Raw genomic sequence first — 27,592 nt, 5'->3', positions numbered from 1 at the left:
AGCATTGTGTTGAGACTCTGTCTTTCACTCAAGAGTATGACGTCGGCTGTGGGTATTTTGTAGATCTTCCTCATTAAGTTGGGGAAGTCCCCCTCCCTCCCTGGTGTTCTGATTATGAATTTATCAAGAACGGGTATCGAACTTTGTCAAAATGCTTTTTCTGCGTCAATTCATACGACCATGGGACTTTTTATATGGTGGTCAACTGGGTGTTAATGTGATATGTTACATTAATGTACAAATATGTAAACAGCCTTGTGCCTCTAGACATGGTCACGGTGTGTACTTCTAGTCATATCCTGCTGAATTCTACTTGCTCCTGTTTTGTTAAGGATTTTTTTTAACGTTTATTTATTTTGAGAGACAGAGACAGAGTGTGAGCAGGTGAGGGGTGGAGAGAGAGGGAGACACAGAATCCAAAGCAGGCTCCAGGCTCTGAGATGTCAGCACAGGGTTCGAACCCAGGAGCCACAAGATCATGACCTGAGCTGAAGTAGGACGCTTAACCGACTGAGCCACCCAGGCGCCCCTGTTAAGAATGTTTTCATCAATATTGAGAGAGATGGCCCGTGGTTGTTTTTTGCATCTTCTTGGTCTGATTGTGTTATCAGGACAATACTGACTTTATGAAGAGAGTTTGAAGGTGTTGTCTCTTCTGTTTTCTGGAAGAGACCATATAGAGTTGGTGTTAATTCTTGTTTAAATAGTAGAATTCTCCAGTGACATCATCTGGGCTGGGAAATTACTTTTTCAGGAATTTTGAAGCTACGAATTGAATTTCTTTAGTAATTACAGGGCTATCCTGACAATATTTCGTGTTGGGTGAGTTGTGGTAGTATGTGCATTTTGAGTAGTTTGCTGATCTAAGTTGCCAACTCAATTGTGTACCATTGTTTACAGTGTTTCCTTCTTGCCCTTTTGATGTCTTCAAGGTCTATAGTTGAATCACACTTTCCCCCCAAACTTGTTAGCGTCTTCCCCTCTTTTCCATTATCCTACCTGCTACAGATTTTTCAGTTTTACTGACATTTTTAAAACACCAACTTTTGTTGTGTTCCCTGTGCCAGGCACTGCCTCTCATTCCCAGGCCCGTCCACATAGGCTGCCACATACACGTTGTGTGACCCCCTTTGCAGATGTGGGACCCCAGCACAGACAGTGAGCTAAGTACCCTGGCCTCGCAGCGCCAGTGGGTGGAGGAGCCTTGACCGTGTCTCAGGCCCCCTGCCTGGACCCCCCAGACTCTGCAGCAGGCGAGCACACGGCCTGAGGGAGCAGAGAGCTTTCTCTTTGGTACGCAGAGGATTTGACGACATTTCTTTCCTTCCCCGACGGCCGCAGCGGAGGGCGCTGAGAACCGCATCGGAAAAGCTGCGAAACCGCTCCTCGTTCTCGGCGAATGCCGCCTATACCACCCCAGGCACCCGCGTCAACAGGTACATTGGCCGCCTTCTGGAGGCGCGCCAGATGGAGCTGGAGATGGCGGACTTGGACTTCTTCACACTCAAGTACAAGCAGGCCGAGCGGGAGCGCAAGGTAGGTGACCGGGACCTCAGGGGCGCGGGGGATCCTGGAGGCCCCTGGGCCTTGGCCACCCGCACTCGCCCTTCTGACGCAGCCACGGTTCCCAGGGGGCGCCCTCGGGGGACCCTGCGTGTGCCCTGGAAGCCACAGCCACCAATGGCGGGTCTCTGTGTCTCCTAGTACCACCAGCTCCAGGATGAGTATTTCACCAGCGCCGTGGTCCTGGCCCTCGTCCTGGCCGCCGTGTTCGGCCTCGTCTACCTGCTCATCATCCCGCAGTGAGTGTGGGGCGTGGCGGCCGGAGGACAAGGCCCCCAGAGCTCCCTCCCCGTCCCCCCGCTAGTCCCCCGCGGTCCCGGCCACAGCCGGCTGCACGGGGCCCCGACGCACACGTGTGGGGCGCTCAGTCTGTCTCTGAAGTTTGACTGAAACAGTCCTGGGCCACTGTGTGCCGTTGGCAACTCCACGTGCACACGTGCAGCCTCGACTTCAGGCCGGGTTTTGAGGGAGGAAGTGCAGGCGTGTGTCGCTCTCAGACACATTAGAGTGAGGAAGAGCGGGCTCTGCAGAGGAAGAGGTAGTAGTGTAGCAGTGTTCAGGGCTCAGTCCCAGCAAGTTTGGCAGGGTTGTTTCTCCGGGTGTCCGGGGCGGGGGTCCCCCTGTCTTCCAGAGGAGCACTTCCTTCATGAGACCTCTTGAGGGCAGCGGTCCCCTTAGAGGTTCCAGAAAGCACTCGGGAGCCGCCCCATCCCCAGCCACCCTGAGTGCGGTGACCTCCTGATGGCCCTGCCTCAGCACCAAGTTTTTTCTAGAAAAGTTGCTCCCAGATGAACTCCAGTCAGAGGGCAGTGCCTGGGGCCAGCCCTTCAGGGGGAAGACCTCTCAGCAGGCCCAGGGCTGATAGAAACTGGGGGGTGGTGGGAAGGGAGCTGGTGGGGGTGGGGGGAAGCTGGCAGGGATGGGGGCTAGGGGGGCAGGAAGGGAGCTGTCAGGAGTAGGGCTGGGGGGATCACAGGCACCAGGTGGGCTCACCACGCCCACACCGGCCCCACTGACTCCGCGTCCTTTGCCCTAGGAACCTGGTCCTCCTGCTGCTGCTGGTCTTCTGTATCTGCTTCCTGGTGGCCTGTGTCCTGTACCTGCATGTCACCCGGGTCCAGGTGTGTGTGTGTGTGTGTGTGTGTGTGTTTGCGTGTGTCCTGTCTGGAGGTACACGTGTGGCCTCCACCTGTCGTCTGGACAGCACATGTGGGGCAGTGTAGACCCTCACCCCTCTCTGGGGTAGCAGGAGCTCACGAAGCCCCATCGTGGGCCGGGTGCTTCTGGGAGCGCCTCGGGGACATGGGGCAGGTGGTCTGTGGCGATGTTGTGAGGGATACCGGTGATCTGCCTTCTCCGGGGGGGAGAGTCCCTCGGCGCAGGAGATGGGCGGGTTGCTATGTGCGCTTGCAGTAGATGGGGTTCTCCTCTAGCTTCGCTTTTGGGACCTTTGGGGCTGGGGACTGGGTTGGCGTCCCGAGCAGCCGTGCGCCTGGGAGGGCACTTGGTTCCAGCCCTGCAGTGGCCTCCGGGCCTCATCTCCACACCTATTTCCCGTCACCCCGCAGCTACGACCAGCGGACCCAGCGTTGGCTTTGCATGGTTGTGGGAAATGGCAACTCTATGAAAAACTAAGTTCGGTTTTACTCCCTTAGCTGCTTCGCTGTGAAAAAATAATATTTCTCTGAACAGCGTTTCTATCTCACTCATTTCCATAGACAGAGTGACACTTTGTACTGTAAGACAGGTCGGTCACGTGATCTGCCTCTGCAGCCTGCTGTGCCGTCCGGGGCGCTGGGAGCTGGTGCGGGGGGGACGCTTCTCCTGGTAGAGGCAGCCTCAGGTCTCCCACCGGAAGTGGATGGGTTCGGAGTCAGATGGGCCCATGGGCAGCCCTGCGCTAGTTCTGAGCATCCAGGCTAGGGCATGGTCCACAAGAGGGGGTTCATTGGGGGCCGGACGGCAGGTGGCTGGGCCATCAGCAGGGGCTGTGTGTGCCATGGAAGAGATATGGGTGGGCATGGCCACACCCGCAGGGACACTGGGTCCCTGGGAGCAAGGCCCCCCCCAGGGAAAGCCAGGGTTAGTGGGCAGCATTCTCCTCTGGGATGTGGCAGGTGGCCACAGCCAGGGCATCTGGGCAGCTGTGCCATCCCCACAGCCACCAGGGACCTTCACCCCCTGGGTTGACTCCCCTACCACTCAGGGCTCTGGCGCTGGGGCCTCCATGTCCCCTTCTGGACTCGGGGTGGGAACTGAGTTGATGCACACCAGTAACGGGGGCCTGGCACATGAGGTGGGGGGGCCGGGGTGGGGAGAAGCTAGAGAACAAGGGGGCAGGAGGCCAGGAGGCCGGGATGGGAGGAGGGGCCCACAGAGCTGTGGGCCTGCAGGAGAGCAGGCTTTAGGGTGCGTGGTGAGGGCTGGGAGGTGCTGAGCTAGACCAGGTGGCCACCAGGACCAGTGTAGGCCAGAATGCCGCCCGGGGTCGGGGGTGGTGGCCAGGGCTGGTTGTGCCAGGAGGAGCAGCAGGGAGGGGGAGGGGGTAGAGGCTGTGGGGGGGCTATCCAGGGAGGAGCAGTGGGGGAGGGAGGAGGGGCTGTCAGGGGAGGAGCAGTGGGTAGGGGGTAAACTGTTGGGGGAAGGAGCAATCTGGGGGAGGGGCTGTCAGAGGCCTCTGCAAGTTCAGGTATTCTCTGTTCTAGGGGACTCCAGGCCCAGGGCTCCCTGGTACCTAGGAACGTGGTGGACGTGGGCATGGCTGTACAGTGGCCCTGTCACCCTTCCGCCAGGCCTGGTGCTGACTTCACATTTTGGCCTCCTCTCCCATCTTCCTCCTGGAGCTGGGACCCGGCCCTGTGGCGCTCCTGCAGAGGCAGAGGGGAGGGGCGGTGAGGCACCCCTGTGCCCTGGACGTGTCCCCTCGAGGAGGGAGCAGATAGGCCCCAGGGCTCCTGTGAGTGTCTCTACCACCTCCCACCTGCAGCCCGCCCCTTCCTGTCCTCTGGGGCTGCCTTTTCACTCGGCCTTAGCCCCCGGTGCCCCCAGGAAGACCCCCGTCTTCCAAGTTCAACTTGCAGCTCACGGGGCTGGGACACAAGTGCAGGACAGTTTTGTCCCACGTACCTGCAGCTGGGGCTTCTGCAGGCGGTTCCAGCTGTGTGTCTATGACCATGACAGCTCAGACGGCGTCATCCTGACACTTGCTAAGACCTGGGCAGGTCCTGTCCCTGCTTGGACACTGCTTCCTGGGCCTTACCCTGGAGGTGGAGGAAGCCATGGCTGCCACACCTGCCTCTGTCTTGTAAACCGTCGGGGCCATGAGGCTCAAGTTACCCGGCAGAGCGTGCAAAGGTCAGAAGACACGGCCGTGGTCGCCTGTGTGTGTGTCCTAGCCAGGACACACTCCACGGAGTGGCTGACAACCCATTGTGCTCTGTGGTGTCACATGCAGGTGGCCTTGGTGACGTTTCATGCATATTGTGCTTCTGGGTGCTTACATGGCCACTGCTGGGGTCATCGTGGCTGCCCTGTGTGGCTGTGTGTGGACAGTGTGCCCTGAGGAGGTGCACCCACTGCCAGGCTGCTGGGCCACGTGGTTCACGTGGTTGATGCCTGTGGTTCACGTTCTGGGGGAGGTCTCCAGTGCTTGCGTCATACCCGTTCTTTTCTCCTGTATTACAGCAATTTTCTGTGCCTTTCCTTTGTCCCCAGACACAGAAGCTAATAATGGGGGCGGTTAACAGCTGAGATAGGCGACTTGGCATCCACCTGTGGCCCACCCCCACAGGCTCCGCCCCTGCATGTAGGCTCCGCCCCATGTCATTCAGTTTTCAAAAGAGCATTTTAACCCTTTGCGTTTGCACAAACATGTCTAGGATCAGGTGTTCGCGTGGAGTGTAGGCCTCAGTGCCCCTGGCCCAGCTGTGGTCATGGCGGCCGTAATGAATGATACTTTGCAAGTAACAGAATTGCTGGCTCACGTACCGGTCCCGATGACAAAGGGACTTTACCGTAGTGCGTATTCAGAAACACCTGAGGGAGGAGGGAGGGCCCAGGCTGTTTTTTTCTGGGGAGTATGATGTGCCACGGAGACCCATCCTCTGGGCCCTCATGCCCGGCGGCCCGCACCTGAGCACAGGCTGGCCTTCCTCCAGGCATCGTGCAGACGAGTCCACCCAGCACGTCTGGGGGGCGGGGCACGTCCGGGGCGGGGTGCATGCCACTTTGGTGTCTTGCTCAACAGAACCCATCAGCTTCCATCCCAGCATCCAGGCCTCTGCCAGGTGGGGCCCCACAGGGAAGCTGCGTGCCGACATGGGGGCATCTGAGGGCCCCTCCCGTGTGATCGGGACTCGGCCTTCTCCCTGGCTGGGTCTCTGTCCCTGGTAGAGTCCCGCACCCGCAGCCTGAGAGCCCAACACAGCCCCCCACATGTCAGGGTCAGGGTCAGTGTCAGCCCACGGATTAGCATATGATCCCACACGTGGTTCTCCTTCCAAGCAGAGTTCACAGCCCGGCGCTGCCCAACATCTGTGAGCAGCCAACTCTGCCCTTCCTCTGTCGGCCGACGTATGCTATCTGTGAGGCCACAGGGTCACCGGAGTGTGGACTGTGGCATCTGGGCCGCTTCTCTATATGATTTACGTGTTCCCCCGTGGCCTGCTGGGCCCGGCTGCATCCGTGGCCCTTCCACAGATGACAGAGAGTTGCTGCGCACTCCCAGCCTCAGGGCCTGGAGGGCCAGGCAATGCCCAGCTCAGGGTCCCTGGCCCCCTACTGGCCTGTGGCCAAGTGGGGAGTCCCCACAAGGCCCTGGAGCAGGACATGAGTATCTGAAGAGAAGGCCCGGCTTCACCTCAAACCCTGTGTGGAGCTTGAGCTGTGGTTCATGGATTGGGGCGGCCAGCCGCTCCAGGGCCCAACCCACGGCAAGCTCACGAGCACAGGGAGCCCATGGTAGCCCGTGATAGCTGTGTTCTTGGCTCTGATGGGCCCCAGAGTCCTGGGGTGGGCGGTGGTAAGGGGAGGTGCCTGGCTGGTGGGGCGAGCAGGAAGCAGTGGGGTCCTGAGAGTGTGAGCTGTTGAGGATGCGTGGTGGCCCCTTGGGCAGCTGGGGTCGGCGGCCCTGAAGCAGGCCCCAGGGAGGGATGACGAAGGGTGACTAGCTCATGCAAAGCTGCGGCGTCAGCTCACGTCATGGCCCTCGGTGTGGTGTCCTGGCCTGGTGAGGCAGTGTGCCAGGTCCTGTGGCCCCACGGTGTGGGTTCCGTGGGAAGATGAGATCCCTGTGGTGGAAGCGAGGGATGAGGACCCAGTGGCTGGTGCAGCCGAGCGCCCGTTCTTCTGGGGAAACAGTGCTGTGGCTGCCTGGGGTGTGGACCATGGAACGTGAGGTCACACAGTGCCCGGGAGGGTGAGGGACTGGGACCCAGTTGCCGGCACTTTCATTTCCACGGAACGTCACGTGGCACGGGTGCCCAGCTGGCGGAAACAAAGCTCGAAGTGCTAAAGCAGTGGGTCCATGACTCAGTGAATTCTGTGTGTAAGTAAACCACCTCGTGAAGGGTCACAGCCACAGCTTGCCGTGCATAGTGTCAAGTCAACAGGGCTCTGAGGCAGGGACTGGACCCAGAGCGTCCACATGGGGTAGCTTCTGTGTTCTAGATGGGAAGTGGCCACAGGAGCCCAGCCCTGTTTGGCCGTTTGCCACACAGGTGGGTGTGGCTTGCTCATCTGCGTCGCTGCATGTGACTTTGTGCCACTTACCCTGCACAGCTGCCCTCGCTGTGCACTGCACAGCCGGGGGGCGGCCTCCGTGCACCCTGGGCAGGGCTTGCTCAGCCTCAGCTGCTGGCCTTCCACTCACCGCCTCTCCGAGGGACTTCCGTGCTGTTTCTGCCTCTCCTATGGCCAGGGGCCAAACCCCCCTCATGGCGGTGCCCCAGGGAGGAGCCCCTCCCGCATTTGCTGAGTGAATGCACGAGCTGCTTGTGCCTCATCCCACTGGGGGCGACAGTCCTGTGGCTGCATTCTGAGTCTTGTTGTGGGCTACACGGGACTAGTCCAGGAGGGTGGCGGCGGGCGCCAGGTCCTTAGAGCAGTCGGTGCTGCACCTCTTCTTTACAAGGTCTGGGGGACCCAGCGTGTCTGTGCAGCCGTGCTGGGGCTCAGGAATCTGACCGGGATCCGGATCCGTGGCTGCCACGGCATGAGTCCACAGCCGCCTGTTATCCTAGTCCACTGAACGAGGGGGGCGGGTGATGGTGCCGCCTCTGCTCGCCCACAGACGGAGAAAACCCGGGTCCTGACCTCCCAGGAGGACCGGGCAGGCACTCGGCTGCTTGGGGCCTCGTCAGCGGCTTGTGCGGGGCCCTGCAGGCTTTATTTTAGTTTCCGTTTCAAATTTCACGAGCATGAATCTGAAAAGAGCTTCGTACTTTTACCTGCGAGATCATCCTTTGAATATTGCAGGACATATTTAAATAGATTTAAAATTGACTTGCTAATAACTTAACGAAACAGGTACAAAGCCTGTCTGAAGAAAACGATAGAAGTTAACTTGAAGCAGAGAAAAGAAGATGCAAGTAGATGTGAATTCTGGCTATTTCTGAGATAGGAGGGTTAAATGTAATAAATATGTGACATTAACAGATTGAGTTTGTTTCTGGGCCCAAGTCACAGAGTGGGAAGGGTTGCTCTTTAAAAACATTTTTTTAATGTTTATTTATTTATTTGTTTAATATTTTATTTATTTCTGAGAGAGAGAGGCAGCATGAGCGGGGTGGGTCAGAGAGAGAGGGAGACACAGAATCTGAAACAGTCTCCAGGCTCTAAGCTGGCTGTCAGCACAGAGCCTGATGCAGAGCTCGAACCCACGAACCATGAGATCATGACCTGAGCCAAAGTCGGATGCTTAACCGACTGAGCCACCCAGGTGCCCCTTTAATGTTTATTTTTGAGACAGATCGAGGGGCAGGGGCAGAGAGAGAGGGAGACACAGAATCAGAAGCAGGCTCCAGGCTCTAAGGTATCAGCACAGAGCCTAATGCAGGGCTCAAACCCACAAACCATGAGATCATAACCTGAGCTGAAGTCCGATGCTTAACTCACTGAGCCACCCAGACCCCTTAGGGGGTGCTCTTTTAAGGCAAAGACACTGGGTTTTGTTTCTTTTAGTGTGGGCGGTTTTTCTCCTGGGAGGGGAAGCGTGTGAGCACAGCCTAGGAATCTGCGTGCAGGTGCACGTGTCCAGCGGCCCCCAGGGCCCTGCGTGCCCTGCATGGGGACTGTCTCTGTTTCCATCACACTAACCTGTGTTTCTGTTCAGTGTTTTCCAGGCTGCCTGACGATTCAGATCCGCACAGTCTTGTGTATCTTTGTCGTGGTCTTGATCTACTCTGTGGCCCAAGGATGCGTGGTGAGCATCTTGATGCGCAGCAGGGTCCACGGGTCCCCTGGAGGAGTGACATGTGGACGGGGCGAGGGCTGTGCAGAGGGTGGAGGCGGGGGGGGGGCAGGAGTAATAGGGGAGGCAGGGACAGGAGCACTGCCATGGGGCTGGCGGGCTGGGGAGGAGGGCGGGCTGGTCCTCAGCAAGGGTCTCCCGCCATCCTTGTTCCTCCGCCCCTGCAGGTGGGCTGCCTGCCCTGGTCCTGGAGCTCCAGCCCCAATGGGTCTTTGCTGGTCCTGACGCCCGGCGGCCGGAACACAGTGCTGCCCGCCGCGCCCTGCGAGTCTGCGCCCCACGCCCTGCTCTGCGGCCTCGTGGGCACCCTCCCGCTGGCCATCTTCCTGCGGGTGTCCTCTCTGCCCAAAATGATCCTGCTTCTCGTGCTCACCACGTCCTACATCCTGGTCCTGGAGCTCAGCGGCTACACTCGGGCGCCCGGGTAGGTGCCGCTCCCTCCAGAGCACACCCTGGCACCGCTGTCCGTTCTGGTTTGCGGACCAGGAAGCAGATGGCTTTGGTGGCTTCCCCACGTGTCCGTTTGGGCCCCCATTTCAGCCAGGCCTTGGCTTTCCTGGCGAGAGCGGCTTTGGCCGGGCCAGGCCAAGCGCGGCCTAGAGTTGTGTCTGGATGCGCGAGTAGATGGCGCTCGGGCTGTCCGCACCAAACGGGCTTTCTCCTCGGTCTCCCACAGGGGCGGCATGGCCGAGAGTCGTGTCCGAGGACACCAGGGGTGCGTGTGGACAGCTCTTGGGCTCTCCGCACCAAACGGGCTTTCTCCTCGGTCTCCCGCAGGGGCGGCGCGGCCTCCGGGCACAGCTTCGAGCCCATCATGGCCATCCTGCTGTTTTCCTGTACCCTGGCTCTGCACGCCCGGCAGGTGGACGTCAGGCTGCGGCTGGACTACCTCTGGGCGGCACAGGCAGGCTCAGCTCTCTCTGCTTCTGGGAGGGCGGGCCGTGGCACAGGGGCCCTTGGGGAGGGTCTCCAGGGGCGCCTGCCTGGGTGCTGCTTGGTTGTGCGGGTGGGGAGGTGGTGCTGGGAAGCTGGGGACTGTCTGATGAGCCCTGTCCGACGGCTGAGAGTTTGGCAGTGTTTCAAGTAGTGAGTTCCCCATCCTCAAAGGCATTCTGGCGAGCGGGGCTGTGGTGCGGTGTGGCTCAGCCTTTGCCAGGCTGCATGGAAATCAGTCCCATCAGGTCATAGGAGACTCCAGAAAACACTGAATCTCTCACGGCCCCCACCACGGATTTAGCAGGTCTACGGGAGAGGGCAGCTAGCTGCGTTGTTAATGCATCTGCTGGGAAATTCTGGCACAAGAGGCGTGCAAGGGGCTGAGGAGAGTGGTCGAGGGCCTGAGCCCCGGGGCAGGACCCACATGCAGGTGCATTTCTGGGTCCAGCCCAGGACACGTGGCCGGTGTGCCTGTGTCACCTGCTGTGTCTCCAGCCTTCGGAAGGAGAGGCCGTCTCGCCTCCTGAGCCAGCCCATCCATGTTCACACTCCGTCTGGGCAATGTGCAAACTTCTGGGCCCTGGGCAGTTTGCTTCCCCATCTATAGACAGCAGGGGGCATGCCACGGGATGGGGACCGCCCACGTTAGCCTTCCTGGGTTGTCTCACTCTCCTGTATTAGGAAGCAGTGGTCTACTGGCCGGGGCACTGGGTTGAATTTGGTCTTCACGGCAGCCCTGCCCAGGGGCTGGGACGGGGCTCAGGTGTGGGGGCCACCTGAGTGCAAGGTCAGGCTGGATGTGGCTGAGCCGTGATGGCCAGGGGACTGTGGTGTCCGAGGTGGTGGGACCCTCCTCGTACCGGGAGTCCCAGGTGCACCTGGAAGCCCAGCCCCCGAGAGATCAGCAGGGCACAGGGATAGCCGGCGTCTGACCCTAGAGAGGTGATGCCCACCCAGAGGGTTGGGGGACGAAGGCCATCTGTGTCCCTCAGGCCAACAGTTCAAACATTAGTCTCTCCAGAGACCAGCACAGACACACCAGGAAATGAGGTTCACCAGCCGTCAGGGTGCCCGGGTGTGCCCTGGGGCCCTATCCAGGTGACACCCAGAATCTTCCCTGCCAGCAGGGGATACGGCAATTGTGTTTCCTACCTGCTCATGCTTGGCCGCCGGCCCGGCGCACAGAGGTGCTTGGTATGGCCGGATGCTCCTCAGACCCCACATTGCTGATCTCTCGGGACCCTCTGCCTGCAGGCAGGGGACAAAGGCAAGTGGCCGATTTGCTGTTTTTTCTGTGGTTTAACTGACCAGGAAAAGACGCCTTCTGGCCGTACGGGTTCCTGTCAGGACGTCAGGGCTGGTTGTCTGTTCAAGTTCAGGAAAATGATTCTGTCTGTGACTTTGGGTAAACAGAAGAGGAAAGACATGTGTGCGTGTGCATGTCTGAGAGTCCTGTGTACACATACGTGTGCGCATACATACGTACGCGCGTCAGTGTGCTGGGCGGAGAATGTGGGTTTTTTATTCTTATTTTGCGTGACAATCTTCCTGAGCCAGAATCTGCCCTTGAGACACTTGTGTCAAGGGCTCAGCCCAGTGGCCTTCAGTATGTTCACAGAGCCGTGCGGCCATTGCATTGATGTTAGAACATTTCATGGTCCCAAAAAGAACCCCCGTACCCATCAGTGGTCACCCCTATTTCCTCTGCCCCCAACCCTGAGCGGCCACTAGTCTCCTTTCTGTCAGTGTGGATTTGCCTGTCTGGATCATTCTCCATCCCTTGTGCCAGGTTCGTGCCTTCTCTGCCCCCCCACCCCCACCCCCGTGTGTTGGGGACATCCCTAATTCTGAGGGACCTGCCACCCTGCTCTGCCTCCTCTCTGCACCTGGACTCTGGGCAGGTGGAGGCCACCGTTAGCCCGAGCCCTTGTTCCCATCCCCGTGGGGCTGGGATGCCTGAGGTGGGCTGGGTGGACAGGGCAGGCTGGAGTCCCACTGCAGATAGAGGACACGCCCACTGCTGGTTCTGCCCCTCGAGGGACTTGGGCTGTGGCACTGTCATCCTGCATGAGGGCCCAACCATGGCTGCACTCACATGAGGTCAGGGGGGCTGGAGAGCCTTGGATTGTCTGAAAGATGGCTGGGTTTGGGGCAGCCCCAGGATGGCACGGTGCCTGGGACACCACACTGCAGGTGCCCACCCCAGGGCAGGCCACCAGACAAGACTCACGGCCTTCACCCAAGGGACACAGCCAGCCCTTTGGCAGCCATGCGGGAGGGACCCAGCCCTCCCCACTCCTGCTGACACTCCACACAGCCAATCCCACTGGAGCGGGTGACTCGGGGGCCTGTAGACAGGGTCCCATGGGAAGTCCTGAGTCAGCTGGTGCCAGAGGAGACACCTGCGCACAGGGCTCCTGGAAAGGGATCTGCCTGCTGCTGTTTGCCAGAACCTTACTCCCTAACGGAGAATGGCCTCTTCAGCGGGTCTTGTCTGGCCCCGCTGGCTGTCCAGGGTGAGCAGGTTGGCCGGTCCCTAGATGTGTCCACCCTGCCATCAGCTGGCCCCTGTGACCTCAGACCTTTTAGTTGTGAACAGCTGCTCAGAGCTTGAGAACAGACTCCTGCAGAGTCGGAGAGCCAGGCTGACCTGAGGGGTGCAAACCCAGGCTTCAGCCTGTTCACTTAAGGGCCACCCGTTCAGTGCCCGGGTGCTCATGGAGCACGGCCGAGCCGGCATTTTCTCTTGTGTGCCTTGGCAAGTGCTTTCCTAAAGGCTGCGGTGTCCCTGTAGATGTTGGTAGGCCTCACGGTTGACCCTGCCCTGGGGTTCCCTGCCGACAGCACCCCTGTGCTGCAGCCGGCCCCCACTTCTAAATGAGCTTTCCAGCAAGCTCAGTGCAAGAGAGACCCTCCCTGTGTCACGGGAGGGGCTGCCTACAGCGACTGACGTATTTTTCCGAGGGCGTGTGACAAGAAATGTCATCTAACTTTCCCGTAAGCCCAGCAAAACAAGGAAGTTTCCAGACTTTGCCCGATTACCCCCTGGGCAGGTACGTCTGTCATGTACACATCACAAACTGTTGTGAAACGGCCAGGCCGGAGCCTGGGGGTTAATTATCTACTGACACCGGGCTGGTCATGTAAACCCACCTCCCCCAGGCTGCGCGATGCTGTTTCCAGTGTGGCCTCTCCCTTGCGCTCAGTAGGTCATCATGATGGTGATAGTAGAGCAACCTTTCTCCTCCAGCGAACGCCTCACCCTGGGGCGTGACTCCTGTCTGTGCCAGTGCCATGTTGTCCACTCAGACGGAAAGTGGCCCAGGCAAGGGCTGGGATGTGACGTAGTAATGGTTAAGCGTGTTGTTGCGATTCACTTTGCCAAAAGTCGGTAGGAGTATTTGCATCACTCTTCACGAGTGACGTTGTTCCGTCATTTTCTAGGCCGAGAGGGCTTTGATGTCAGCGTAAGCAAGCAGTCCTCACAACAAGGGGACGGACGCATTCCTTCCTTTTCAGGTTTCTGGAAGAGTTTGTAGAATTGGTGTTATTTCTTCCTCAAATGTTTGAGGAAGGGAAGCTCTCTGAGCTTGGGTTTCTATGTGTGTGTGTGTGTGTTTAGAGTGGGAACATTAAAATATTAAAACTCAATTTCCTGAAAGATAAAGGGCTGTCAGGCTTCCCATTTCTTTTTGAGGTAGCTTTGGACATTTATGTCATCCCCTGAATGTTGTTCAGTCTATTGACATGAACTTGTTTATACTCTTGCCTTCTTGCTCCTTTAATATTGTTTTATTTTTTGAGAGACAGAGAGACAAAGCACAAGCAGGGGAGGGGCAGAGAGAGAGAGGGAGACACAGAATTCCAAGTAGGCTCCACACTGAGCACAGAGCCCGACCCGGGGCTCAAACTCACAAACCAGAAGATCATGACCTGAGCTGAAGTCGGATGATCAACCGACCCAGGCGCCCCTCCCTGATTGCCCTTTAGTATTTGTGGGATTTGTAGTGAAGTCCCCTTTTTCCTCCTGATGTGGGATTGCATAGACACTTTTTTGATCAGTGTGACTAGAAGTTTATACATTTTATTGATCTCAGGAGATAGCTTTTGGTTTTATTGATTTTTCTGTTTTCTACTTCACTTAAATTCCAATCTGATCTTTATTTTTTTTTTCTGATGACTTTGGGTTTAAATTAATCTTCTTTGCTAGTTTCTCAAGATAATTTGTATCTTCTCAGATTCAAGGGTTTTGTTATAAAATTTCCTTCCAGTGATGCTTTAGTTTCATAAATTTTGATATTATATGTGACTTCATTTTCATTTGGTTCACTTTCTTTTTTTTTATGAGTTCTTCTTTGGACCAAATGTTATTAAGATTATGATTTTGTTGAATAATTCCCAAAGATCTTTCTGTTATGGACTTCTACTTAGTTATACTATAGTCAGAGATTATGGCTCATATGCCTTGAATATTTTTAAATTTCTTGAGAATTTCTGTATATTTCTTGCTCCTTCCTGTCACCATTGGATGGTGTATTTTATAAATGTCAGTGAGGTCAAATTGGTCAAGAGCACTCTTAGGTCCCCTGGGCCCGTACTGACTTTCTTCCTAGACATTCTACCGATTTTTGAGAGAATGATATTGAAACCTCCGACTATACATGTGGACAGAATTCTATAAATTTTTGCTTCCTGTATTTTGGCCATCTCTTACCAGGTGCATCAGTGTCTAGGGTTATGTCCTCTTGGTTTGTTGAAACCGTTGTATCCCTTATCACTATGGAAACAGCCTCTTTCCCCAGGTAATGTACTTGGCTCTGAAGTCTACTTTGTGTGATATTATATAGGCAATCCATCTCCCATCATATATTTTTTCTATCATTTTACTTTTAATCTATTGATGTTTTTTACTTAAAGTGGAATTCTTACAAGTGACATGCAGTTGGACCTTGACAACTTATCCAATTTATAAATCTCTGCCTTTTTAATTGAGCTGTTCAGACCATTTACAATTAATGTGATTACTGATGCAGTTAGATGTTAATCTTTTATCTTGCTTCTCCTATTTGTCCGATCTGGCCATCCGTTCTTTGTTTTCTTTTTCCTCTTTTTCTGCCTGTCTTAAGTTAATTAAATGTTTTTATTATTCTACTAAGATATTAAATAATCTCTATTACTCCATTAATAATTATTATTATTTTATTAATGATAAAATCATTAATTTATTTCTCTTTCTTTCTCCCTTCCTCTATTTTATTAGTTGCAATTCTTTGTTGTATTATTTATTTTTGTTTTTATTTTATTAAAAATTTTTTTTGAAATGTTTATTTTTGAGAGAGAGACAGAATGTGATTGGGGGAGGGGCAGAGAGAGAGGGAGACACAGAATCCCAAACAGGCTCCAGGATCTGAGCTGTCAGCACAGAGCCTGATGCAGGGCTCAAACTCATGCACTGAAAGATCATGACCTGAGCTGAAGTCAGACACTTAACTGACTGAGCCACCCAGGCGCCCCTTATTTATTTTCATTTTAAGTTTTTATTTAAATTCCAGTTAATTAACATGGAGTCTGATATAGTTTCAGGAGTAAAGTTTAGTGTTTTGTCACTTACATATACTGCCCAGTGCTTAACATAACAAATGCCCTCCTTAATGCCTATCATCCACCTACCCCATCCCCCACCCACTTCCATCCAGCAACCCTCCGTTTGTTCTCTATTGTTAAGAGCAATCTACTTCCCTCTTGGGACAGCCTTTGCTGCATCCCAAAGGCTTTGGACCGTAGTGTTTTCATTTTCATTTGTTTCCGTGTATTTGTTTTATTTCTTATTTAATTTCCTGGTTGACACACTCATTCTTTAGTAGCATGTTCTTTAACCTCTATGTATTTGTGGTCTTTCCAATTTTATTCCTTGTGGTTGACTTCAGGTTTTGTGGTGTGGCCAGAAAATATGCATGGTATGATCTCAATCTTTATGTACTTCTTGAGGCCTGATTTGTGACCTAGTATGTGATTTATTCTGAGAATGTGCATGTGCCCTTGAAAATCTGTATTTCTCCACTTTAGAATGAAACGTTCTGAGTATATCTGTTAAGTCCATCTAGTCCAGTGTGTCATTCAAAGCTGTTGTTTCTTTGTGGATTTTCTGCTTAGATGATCTGTCCATAGTGTAAGTGTGGTGTTACAGTTTCCTAGTATTATTGTATTATTATCAGTTAGTTCTATGTTAGTTATTAATTGATTTACATATTTGGTGGTCTCCAAGTTGGGGGCATAAATATTTACAATCGTTATATCTTGTTGGATAGTCCCCTTTGTTATGAGGTACTGCCCTTCTTCACCATTGTTACAGTCTTTGGTTTAAAATCTAGTTTGTCTAATATAAATATGACTACTCTGGCTTTCTTTGACTTCATGATAGATGGTTCTCCATGTCCTCACTTTCCATCTGGAGGTGTCTTGGTGTCTAAAATGAGTCTCTTGCAAGCAGCATATCAATGGGGCTTTTTTTTTTTTTTTAAATCAATTCTGATGCCTTGTGTCTTTTGATTGGAGCATTTAGTCCATTTACATTCAGAGTAATTATTGATAGATAGGAATTTAGTGCCATTTTATTACTTGCTTTGTCATTGTTTCCAGAGATTTTCTTGTTCCTTTCCAGTCTTTGTTGATTTTGGTCTCTCCCACTCAAAGGGACTCCTTTAATATTTCTTGCAGGGCTGGTTTAGTGGTCACAGTCTCCTTTAGTTTTTGTTTATCCGGGAAACTCTTGATTTATCCTTCCATTCTGAATTGCAGACTTGCTGGATAGAGTATTCTTGGCTGCATATTTTTCCTATTCTGCACATTGAATATATCCTGGCACTTCCTTCTGGCCCGCCAAGTTTCTGTGGTGGGATCTGTAGCTAGCCTTATGGGTCTTCCTTGTGAGTAAGGGACTTGCTGCTCTTAGGATTTGTTCTTTACGGCTATATTTTGCAAATGTAACTATGATATGTCTTGGTGTTGGCCTGCTTTTGTTGATTTTGATGGGAATTACCTGTGCCTCCTGGATTTGGATGTCTGTTATCCAATTAGGGAAGTTTTCAGCTATAATTTCCTCAAATAAACCTTCTGCCCCCATTCCCCACGCTTCTTCTGGGACTCCTATCATATGAATGTTATTAAGCTGTAAGTAGTTGCTGAGCTCCCTAGGTCTACATTCATGATCTAATATTTTTCTTTCCCTCTTCTCTGCTTTATTATTGCCCATAATTTTATCTCCTGTGTTACTCATTCCTCTGATTCCTCTACCTTCATTGTCATTACACCCAGTCGGTTTTGCATCTTGCTTATTGCATTTTTCATTTTGGCCTGATTGGTTTTTAACTCTTTTATCTATGTGGTAGGGATGTCCCTGGTGTCTTCTCCGCTTTTCTCAAGCCCAGCTAGTATTCTCATAGTTACTTATTTAAATTCTGGATCAGGCGTATTATTACACTATCTTGATTAGATCCCTGGCCATGACCTTTTCTTGTTCTTTCTTTTAGGATGAGTTCCTCCATCTTGCCATTTTTTTCATGGTCTATGTCTTCTTCTGTGGCTTTGAAAAGTTATATTTCCTGCTCCTGATAGTAGTGGCTTTAGTAAGAAGAGGTCATATACTGCCCAGGGCCTGGTGCTTGGGGAAGCGTCTGGTCTGGGCTGCGTGTACTCTGTTGCTGTGTTTCAACTGCTCTTTCCCTCAGGTCAGTCCTCTGCAGAGTCTGTCCTTGCCTGCAGCGGGCAGTGTTTGAACCTGGACCAGAGTGTGATGAGTTTTAACCAGGTGTGTTCTGATCTGCTTGTGAAAAGAGGCTAGATCCTGCAGCCCTCTGTGGTCAGTAGACTTGGTGCATGTGGGGGTTTGTGCCGGTCTTTGGGGGGAGGGGCCCGCTGTCTGGTTCCTGGCATACTTGCCCTAGACAAGCAGCACCTGTGGGGTGCAAGGGGGCAGGACAATTTGGGCTGCCGCTCTTGGCTCTCTGCTGTTTACTGGAGTTAGTTTATGCAGAGGGGTGGGGGAGAGAAATGGTGCCAGCCCCCTCCCTCGGCCTTGAAGAGGGGAGTTTGCACTTGCCGCCGTCCCGAAAGCCCTCCCAGAAGAGTGGACAGTTTCCTGTCAAGTGTCTGTGTCCGGGCCATGTGCCCATCTGGCAGTGCAGTTCACCCTGGGTTCTGTCCTGGGAAGGCCAGCTGAAGTTTAAAACTCCAAACCTGGTGTGGCATAGACATGCTCTGGTCCTCTGGGGTAGGTCCCAGAAGGGCCGTCGCAGCAAGGCGTGGGAGCTTGGAGTGTGGAGTGACGCACAACGAGAAGCCTATGTCCAGGGGAGCCACCCTCAGCGGGTGTCTAATGAACAGGGCAGCTCAGTGGTGCCCTTGGCTCTTCTGTCCCCGGAGAAATCTCCCAGGTGTGCTCCAAGAAGGGGGAAACGTCTGTCCCAGCGTGTCCCAGGGGATCCTCAGATCATGCCGTCTGCTCCCGGGCTTCTGCCCTCCTCTGAAGGAGCCCTCAGGGCTCCACACCCGCCACGCCGTGGACCCTAACACCCCAGTCTTTGAGCCCCACCAGTTGTAAAATCTCACAATAGTCAGCTCATCTTGTTCTCCCCGTCCATGGCTTTGGGGAAGTGTTTTCCTTGTGTGATCCCCCGTGGCTTCATCTCTCTCTCTTTTGCCTCCGTGATCAGGGCTCCCTTGCCTCTGGAACACCCGTGACCCTTTTCTCCCCTAGCCACGTCTCTGCACCCCCCTTCCACGACGCGTGGCCTCTTCTCTCCCTCCAGTTGTGCAGTTTGTTCTGACCGTCCTCAGGCTGATTTACTGGGTGTTGAGAGAGATTTGGTGTTTATCTAGCTGGGTGCAAGGGGTGGGGCGAGCCTAGGGTCCCCCTCCTACTCAGCCAACTCAGCTCCTCCCCTCTTGTAGTATTTCAGCGGGTGCCTACCATCGCCTGTCTTCAGTTGGTGTTATTGTACCTTGTAACAGCATACATCTCTTCCTCCCATCCTGGGTTTTGGCTGTTGACATCACAGTTTTTCTATGTGCATGTATTATAAACTCCAAAATATATTTTTCCATCATAAACATTTAATTATGTTTTATTTTTTAAATTTTTTTAACATTTATTTTTTAGAGAGAGACAGAGTGAGAGTGGGGGGCAAAGAGAGAGGGAGACACAGAATCTGAAACAGGCTCTAGGCTGGAAGCACAGAGCCCGATGTGGGGCTCAAACCCATGAACTGTGAGATCATGACCTGGGCCAAAGTCGGAAGCTTAACCAACTGAGTCTCTTTAATTATATTTTAAATCCATTTTCTGAGAAGAAATAGTTTTTTAAAATTATTTATTTATTTTTTCAATGTTTTATTTATTTTTGAGGAGAGACAGAGTAGGAGCAGGGGAGGGGCAGAGAGAGAGGGAGACACAGAACCTGAGCTATCAGCCCAGAGTCCCACGTGGAGCTCAAACTCTTGAACCGCGAGATCATGACCTGAGCTGAAGCTGGATACTTAACCACCTGAGCCACCCAGGTGCCCCTAGAAGAAATATAATTTTATGTACCCACATAGTTAGGATTTTTGGTGCTTTTCGTTCTTCTATGAAGGTCCAGGCTTCTATCTGGTATCTGCCTGTTTTCCTAAGGGACCATCTTTAACATTTCTTGCGGGTCTGATGGCAGTTCTTTCAAATCTTGTGTGTCTGACAAGGTCTTCATTTTGCCTTTGTGATTGAAAGATGTGTGTGCCAGGGATAGGGCTGTAGGTTGATGATGCTCTTTCCCTTTCACACTTTCAAGGCTTTCTCTACTCAGTTGGTTAAGCGTCCGACTCTGACTCAGGTCATAATCTCTCAGTTCACGAGAGCCCCTGCGTTGGGTGCTATGCTGACAGCCCAGAGCCTGGAGCCCGCTTTGAATTCTGTGTCTCCCTCACTCTCTGCCCCTCCCACACTAATGCTCAGTCTCTCTCTCTCTCTCTCAAAAATAAGTAAACATTTTAAAAATTTAAGAAAAATAACAGAAAGGCAGAGGAAGAATCCAGCCCCTTCCACGGGACTATTGAGCTGGGACATTGGCCTTCTTTCTGCCTTTGGTTCCCAGGTGTCAGGACTTGGGGCTTGGAAGGCAACTGCCACTACCAGCTCTCCTGGGCACCCAGCTGGCAGAGAGCACAGGTGGGCCTGCTTAGTGTCCAGGGTCTCGTGAGCCACGTTCTGGCCGTAGATCTGTCCTGACTTCTGCATGAGCTGTTGGTTCTCATCTCCGGAGGAGCCTCTCGCCGCGCCCGCAGCTGTGCTTCCAGTGCTCTGGAAATTACAACATGCGCTTTCGCACTGACTGGAGAACGTGCTGGCGTGAGTGCCTCCCTCCAGCCACATGTCCCCTCCAGGGGAGGCAGGAACGTCACTTCCCAGGAGCAGTGTGACTGGCCCTTCATTCTGAGTGATCCGTCCTTGATTGCAGGAGCTGGGAGGGGTCTGTGGGTCTGGCTGCTTGGACAAAAAGCCTTGGCAGCGCTTTGTGGGGGTCATGGTGACCTTCACAGTGCACGCAGCCCGCCCGTCACCTGCGTCAGCCGATCTGGGACTTGCCAGGGTATGCAGCTTTGGTTTGTTCTGTCCACAGGGAGACGGTGCTCCCAGCCGTCGGGCCTTCTCAGGGCCGTGTGCTGTTGGCAGGCGCACCCTGGGAAGGAATTTCTGAGATGCCCGCTCCGACATTCGGTCCGTAACGTCCAGGGTCAGATTTTGACAGATGAGAAGGGAACTGCCTTTGGAAACAAGGTCTTGTGTGGAGGAGGGTGTTGGTGTGTCCCTCATGTGTGACGGGAATGGGGTGTGTCGCCCACTCCAGCTCCTTCTCACGCTGGCCGGTTGGAAAATCTTATAAAAAGAGAATTTCAGTGGGTTTTCATCTAATTTGTTGTAAATATAACAACACAACTTCTCCTGCTTAGCTTGTAAGAAGATGGACACTTCCCCATCACATTTAATGCAAACCTTTGTGGATGATTAAAAAACAGACAATGATTTATTTTGTATTAAAACTTTTTTTAATGTTTATTTTTTGTGAGAGAGAAAGCAAGCACAGGCAGGGGAGGGGCAGAGAGAGAAGGAGACACAGAATCTGAAGCAGGCTCCAGGCTCTGAGCTGTCAGCACAGAGCCCCACACGGGGCTTGAACTCACAAACTGTGAGATGATGACCTGAGCCGAAGTTGGACCCTCAACCGACTTGAGCCCCCCTAAGCACCCCTCCTACAATGATTTTCTTTAAAGAGAGCTACTCTGATGGGCTAAACCTCTGTGAATTGCAAGTCCATTGAAATAAACTGAACTTAGATCCAAAGCTTTGATAAGCCAAGATTCTTTATCTTACAAAGTTGAAGTGTATTTGGGGCACCTGGGTGGCTTAGTTGGTTAAGCGTCCGACTTTCGCTTAGGTCATGATCTCACGGTTCGTGGGTTCGAGCCCCGCATCAGGCTCTGTGCTGACTGCCAGCTTGGAGCCTGGAGCCTGTTTCAGTCTGTGACTCCCTCTCTCTCTGGCCCTCCCCTGCTCATGCTGTCTCTCTCTCTTTCCTAGAAATGAATAAAAAAAAAAAAAACAAAAAAAACCAAAGTTGAAGTGTATTTAGTTACATTGCTTTTTCAAAAGTATCATTAACACAGTGTTTCAGGGGCAGCATAAGTTTTAGGTCCGTTAATAAATAAAACTACTATCGTAAAAATAGTATTTACTTCCTTTTTATCTTCTGCAAAAAGCTTTCTTTGGTCTGTTGGTGCCCACGCGTCATGAGTAATGAGTTGTGTGGCTTCCTTCTGATGCTTCCCTCGCTTCCATGGCCCCGGCCCCCTGCCCACAGAGGCAGGCTCCTGTCCCTGGGGTCTCATAGCTTCTGGGCTTCCTCTGCTGTGCCCCCTGCCACCTGATTGCCCACTGTAGGGGGTAGGGGGTGAAGCGCGTCCTGTCGCCAGGCTCCTGGATAACTAACAGCCCCTTGGACAGCTCGTAGTCATTTCCCCAGCGCACCCCTCAGAGCAGGCCCAGGGCTCCCCGGCCCCAGGTCCCCCAGGCCTCCCACCCAAGATCCCCTGTCCCAGGTCCCCCCCAACCCCCACATGTCTCCTGGTCTCGCCGCCCAGCACGTGACTCCTGCTGGGGGCAGGGAGATTTTAGAGGAAACGGGGCTGCCTGGCTTTGGGAATCCCCAGTGAAAGACTCCTTTGGCGTGCCCATGAATGTTTTCGGGCCCCTCAGAGGCTGCCTGGGGGCCTGTGTGGCCTGGGAGCAGGCATATGCCTCAGATGCTACGGGTGTCTGGGCCTCAGCAGGTGGCTGGGAGTGTGCCTGGAAGTGGGGCGAAGGCCCCCATTGAAAGTTTGAAGCTCCCCGTTTCCCCCCTGGAAGCTCCAGCTGATCATCCCTGGGGACTTACCCAGAAGTCCGTGGCTCCTCTGGGCCCCCGTGAGGATGACGTAGCCTCTCTGCCCTGTGGGAGGGAGAGGAGCCTGTGTAGACTGTCGATCGTGCCCTTGGAGTTCAGTGTGGATGATTAGAAAGACCCCGGTGTTGTAGGCAAGGGGATCCACGGCACCCGGGCACGTGGAGAGGCGGCTGTCGTTCAGGGCCATTGGGCCGAGCAGCACAGACAGACAGGGCTTATCACCCAGGAGCAGGTGGGTGGTCATAGGGCGGAAGATCCTAAGGGCTGACCCTGCAGGGTCCTGGCTGAAGGCAGTTCAGGGCATCAGACGTCACCCAGGGGCGAGGGGCTGAGGGTCCCCATCAGAGCTCAAGGGCAGGGGTCTGGCTGGACTGATGGTCCTGAGGAGAGGGGCTGAGGCAGACCCCATGGGACCCCTGCGCAGCACCTGGTTGGGAGGGGTCAGGGACCTGGTCACTGGGCCTGGGAGAGTCTGCGGCAGGGTGTGGGGGGCGTTGAGCCAGGGAAGGAAGCTCGATGGGTAACGAAGGGTCCGCCCCCCAGGCCGAGGAGGAGAGGGACGACATGGAGAGGGTGAAGCTGGACAACAAGAGGATTCTCTTCAACCTCTTGCCGGCCCACGTGGCTCAGCATTTCCTCATGTCCAACCCCCGGAACATGGTGAGCCTGCTTCCCGCCCCGCCTGCGCCACTGGGGGGGAGGGGGGGATGAGCACGGGGCTGGGCTGGAGGTCCCGCGCAGAGTGACCCTCCCATTGCTTCCCTGCTTAAAATGGCACCAGGGTCGAGGTCGAGTGGGCCCCCTCTGCACACACAGAAGCAGGCTTGGCCAGCACTTTAGATCTTAAAGGCACAGAGCGCGGGCTCAGCCTGACCGGTGTTGGCTAGAGATAGCTCCCAGGGCCCTGTTTTCCTGTCCTTCCCTGCGCCCTCCCCACCGCCATGCGTGCTGCCTGTGGCACTGTGGCTGACCTGCCCTTTGCCCCCAGGACCTGTACTACCAGTCCTACTCACAAGTGGGCGTCATGTTCGCCTCCATCCCCAACTTCGATGACTTCTACATCGAGCTGGACGGCAACAACATGGGGGTGGAGTGTCTGCGTCTCCTGAACGAGATCATCGCGGACTTTGATGAGGTGAGGGCCGCAGGCCAGCTGCTGTGGGACAGCGTCTGCACTATGCCCACAATGTGGCGCACTCCCTGCGCACGGAACTGGGAGGAGGCACGTGCGTTCTGTCCCCCCTGGGGTCCAAACCGACCCTGACCCTGGGGGAGGGCGCTTCGTCACCCATGGGCACTGAGCTCCCGTGGTGGGTGCTGGCACCTGTCCCCCACCTAGTAAATGCTGGGTTCAGGCCGGTAACTCTGGGGTTTGCACCAGCCCCACTCCCTGCCCTGCAATGTCTCCCCTAGGGTGACCTTGAGGTCACTGCTGGAGGACACCTGTGCTCTGCGGGGTCCCTCCTGGGCTCCTCTTTCCCATGCCCTTGCCGGAGCCCCTCTGATCGGCCTCAGACCCTGTCTAGCGCCCATGGCAAACGAGACACACTGCTTCTCAGAACTTGCTCCCCGGCCCTGATATGCCCCGAAGTGGCTTCTCTAAGATGTTATGTAACATTGAACAGTTTTGTGTTTTAAACAAAGCTCATGGATAAAGACTTTTACAAGGACTTGGAGAAGATCAAGACCATTGGGAGCACCTACATGGCCGCCGTGGGGCTGGCGCCCACCACTGGGACCAAGGTGAGTGCTGCTCGGGGACCGGGTCCCAGTTCTGCCCCACACTGCTCTGGAGCCCTGAGCACGTTCCCTGCTGAGCCCCAGTCTGCCTTGTAAGTCAGAGCAGCGGCCTGGGGCTGTCCGTCCGGCGGCCGGCTCTCTCCAGACACAGCCTCCCATAGAAAGTTGGCACTGATGCCAGTCACAGGGGCTTCCTCCAGCCCTGCTCCCTCCCCACCAGCTGCACCCAGTCGTGCCAGCCCAGCACCTTGGAGCGTTCCCCTATCCCAATGCAGAATTGTGAATAAAGTCTTCAGGATGCTCTAAAAAAATAGGCAGGGAAAGAGAGAAAGTTGTAAAAAAAAAAAAATGCAATGAATAGAAAACAGTTATAAGTATGGGAGATACTAATCTATAATAATCCATTGATTGTTATATCAGTAATTACTTTAAGTGTGAATGGAAATATGCCAACCAAGGGAGACTGACAGAGTGGCCAAAAACATAAGACCCAGATAGGTTTGTCACAAGAAACACACTTATTTATTTATTTATTTTTAAATGTTTACTTATTTTAGAGAGTACAAGTTGGGGAGGGGCAGAGAGAGAGGGGGACAGAGGATCCGAAACTGTCAGCCCAGAGCCCAATGCAGCTCTCAGACTCACAAAGCATGAGATCATGACCTAGCAGAAGTTGAACTCTCAACTGACTGAGCCACTCAGGTACCCCAAGAAACACACTTTATATTATTTATTTAGTAAAACTTTTTTAAATGTTTTTTTTAATTTTGAGAGAGAGATAGAGATAGTGTGAGCAGGGAGGGTCAGAGAAAGAGGGAGATACAGAATCTGAAGACAGGCTCCAGGCTCTGAGCTAGCTGTCAGCACAGAGCCCGACACAGGGCTCGAACCCACGAACTGTGAGATCATGACCTGGGCCGAAGTCAGACTGACTGAGCCACCCAGGCACCCCTATACTTTAAATATAAAGACATAGACACCTTAAAAATAAAGATGTAGAAGGAGATACCATTCTAGCACTAATAAAACAAAATTCAAGTAGTGATCTAACTTCAGACAAAGCAAATTTCAGATCAAGGAAAATTATCAGGCAGAAATAGAGAGGGAGACTGCAAAATGATAAAGGAGTCAGTTCTCCAGGAAGCCATAACAATCTTTAACATGTGTGCACATAACAGCAGTGTGTCCAAATATGCAAGGCAAAAATAGATAGACTCATGGGAAGGAATAGATGAATCCACCATTATAGCTGGAGACTACAATACCCTTCTCAGAAGCTGGCAGGTCCAGGGGGGCATCTGCAAAGATGGTTGAACTGAACAGAAGCATCAAGCACCTGGATATAATTGGTACCCACAGACAACTTCATCCAACAACAGCAGAATACACATTCTTTTCAAGCTCAAGTGAAACATTTACCAAGATAGAGCACATTCTGGGCTACGAAACATACCTTAACAAGTTTAAAACAATTGAAATCATATAAAGTATGTTCTCACACCCCATGGAATTAAATTAGAAATCTATCGATAGGGACATAGTTGTAAAATTCCAAACTATTTGCAGATTAAGCAACACTTGTCTAAATGACATGAATGAAAGAGGAAATATCAAGAGAAGTTTTAAAAATGTGTTGAACTAAATAAAAATGAAAATACAATTGAAAAAATCTACGAGAGGCAGCAACAGTAGCTCTCAGAAGGAAATGATATCTTTTTAGTCGTATACTAGAAAAGAAGAACTATCCCAAATAACCCTATAAGCTTCTACCTTAGCAAATGATGGAAAGAAGAACAATATCAACCTGTGGAGAGCATAGGGGAAAAAAATCAGAGCACAATCAATGAACTTGAAGACAGGTAAGCACCAAAGAACATCAATGAAACTAAAAGCTGGCTGTTTGAAAAATCAATAAAGTCGATAACCTCCAGCCATGCTAACAGAAAAAAAGAAAACACAAGTTACTAATATTAGAAATGGAAGATGGGCCACTTGTACCGAATCAATGGAAAGTAAAAGGATGAAAAGGTATGTTATGAACAGCTCTGTGCCCACAAATGTGATAATTTAGACCAAATTGACTCATTCCCTAAAAGTCACAATCTACCAAAACTTGAACAAGGGGAAATAAAAAAATCTTAAGAGACCTAGATCTATTAAAAGCAGTTGAATCAATAATTAGTAGCCTTCCAAAACAGCACTGGGCCCAGATGAGTTCACTGAACATTTAAGGAAGAAATTACACAAATTCTATAAAATTTCTTCCAGAAAATAGAAGTTCCTAAGTCATTTGTTTCTAACTCATTCTGTGGATCCAGTATTTCTTGTGAGTATAGATGTAGAAGTCTTCTACAAATGTTAGCCAGTTGACTCCAACGTTGTATGAAGAGAATAATATGCTACAAACAAGTTGGATTTATTCAAGACACCAAGGCTGGTTCAACATTTCAAAATGAGCTAATGAAATATACTCTATCAACAGGATAAAGAGAAATCACATGATCATGTCAGTTGATGCAGAGCAACCATTTGACAACATCCAATACCCATTCCTGATTAAGAACCAGCAACGAGCTTGTGGAATTTGAAATTAAAAACAGTGTCACTTATATTTGCACCCCCCCCCAAATCAAATACTAGGAACATATTTTAAAAAATAATTATAATAATACCTCTGAGTAAAAGTGTATAACTTTGATGCAAGAAGTCAAAGAAGATCAAATAGGTGTACAGGTAATGTTCCTGCATAGGAAGACTCAAGGTCAAGGTCAAGAGGTCAGTTATTGCCAACTTGATCTTACAGATTTACTGCAATCCCCCTCAAAAGTCCAGCATGTCACTTTGTGATATTGACCAACTGAACCTAAGTGTACATGGAGGCAAAGGATGCAGAGTCGGTAACACAGTATAGTAGAAATGGAACGGAATTGGAGAACTGAACAACTGACTTCAAGGTTGTGTAGAAAGAAAGCTGCCGTGATCAAGACTGTGTTGTGTTGGGGAAGAATGGGCTAGATCAACAGAACGGAATAGAGAGCACAGACACAGACCCTGTCGGCAGAGTGAACAGATCTTTGACAAAAGGGGGAATGGAGCAAAGGTAGGCTTCAATAAACAGTGCTAGAAGTTTACATCCGTATTTAGATAGATGTTGACCTGAAATGGGTTAAATTAACTCAGAATGGATCATGGACCTCAACGTGAAAGGCAGAAGTGTTAAACCTCTAGAAATCACATAAGAGAGAATCTAGGTGACCTTGGGTTGGTGATAAGGTTTTATTTGTTTTAATTTTTAAATTATTTTTAAAGCTATTTTTAATACTTATTTATTTTTTAATGTTTTATTTCTGAGAGAGAGAGAGAGAGACAGCGTGAGCAGGGGAGGGTCAGAGATGGGGAGATACAGAATCTGAAAC

The 27,592-nt window shown here is 52.4% G+C and overlaps 1 protein-coding gene across 1 annotated transcript in view; it reads left to right on the top strand.

Annotated features, from left to right (window-relative positions):
- ADCY1 (adenylate cyclase 1) overlaps window positions 1-27,592 on the top strand; it is a 98,826-nt gene that overhangs the window by 62,910 nt on the left and 8,324 nt on the right. The window contains exons 9-17 of the mRNA XM_039242968.1: window positions 1,342-1,536; window positions 1,705-1,802; window positions 2,600-2,684; window positions 8,894-8,983; window positions 9,199-9,455; window positions 9,809-9,935; window positions 22,980-23,096; window positions 23,425-23,571; window positions 24,081-24,179. Coding sequence (XP_039098899.1) covers window positions 1,342-1,536; window positions 1,705-1,802; window positions 2,600-2,684; window positions 8,894-8,983; window positions 9,199-9,455; window positions 9,809-9,935; window positions 22,980-23,096; window positions 23,425-23,571; window positions 24,081-24,179 — 1,215 coding nt within the window. The remainder of the gene's footprint in view (window positions 1-1,341; window positions 1,537-1,704; window positions 1,803-2,599; window positions 2,685-8,893; window positions 8,984-9,198; window positions 9,456-9,808; window positions 9,936-22,979; window positions 23,097-23,424; window positions 23,572-24,080; window positions 24,180-27,592) is intronic.

The sequence above is a fragment of the Hyaena hyaena genome, unplaced genomic scaffold, assembly GCF_003009895.1.
Source record: "Hyaena hyaena isolate Hyena2069 unplaced genomic scaffold, ASM300989v1 scaffold_218, whole genome shotgun sequence".
Lineage (NCBI taxonomy): Eukaryota > Metazoa > Chordata > Mammalia > Carnivora > Hyaenidae > Hyaena > Hyaena hyaena.
This window is presented reverse-complemented; position numbering and strand designations above follow the sequence as displayed.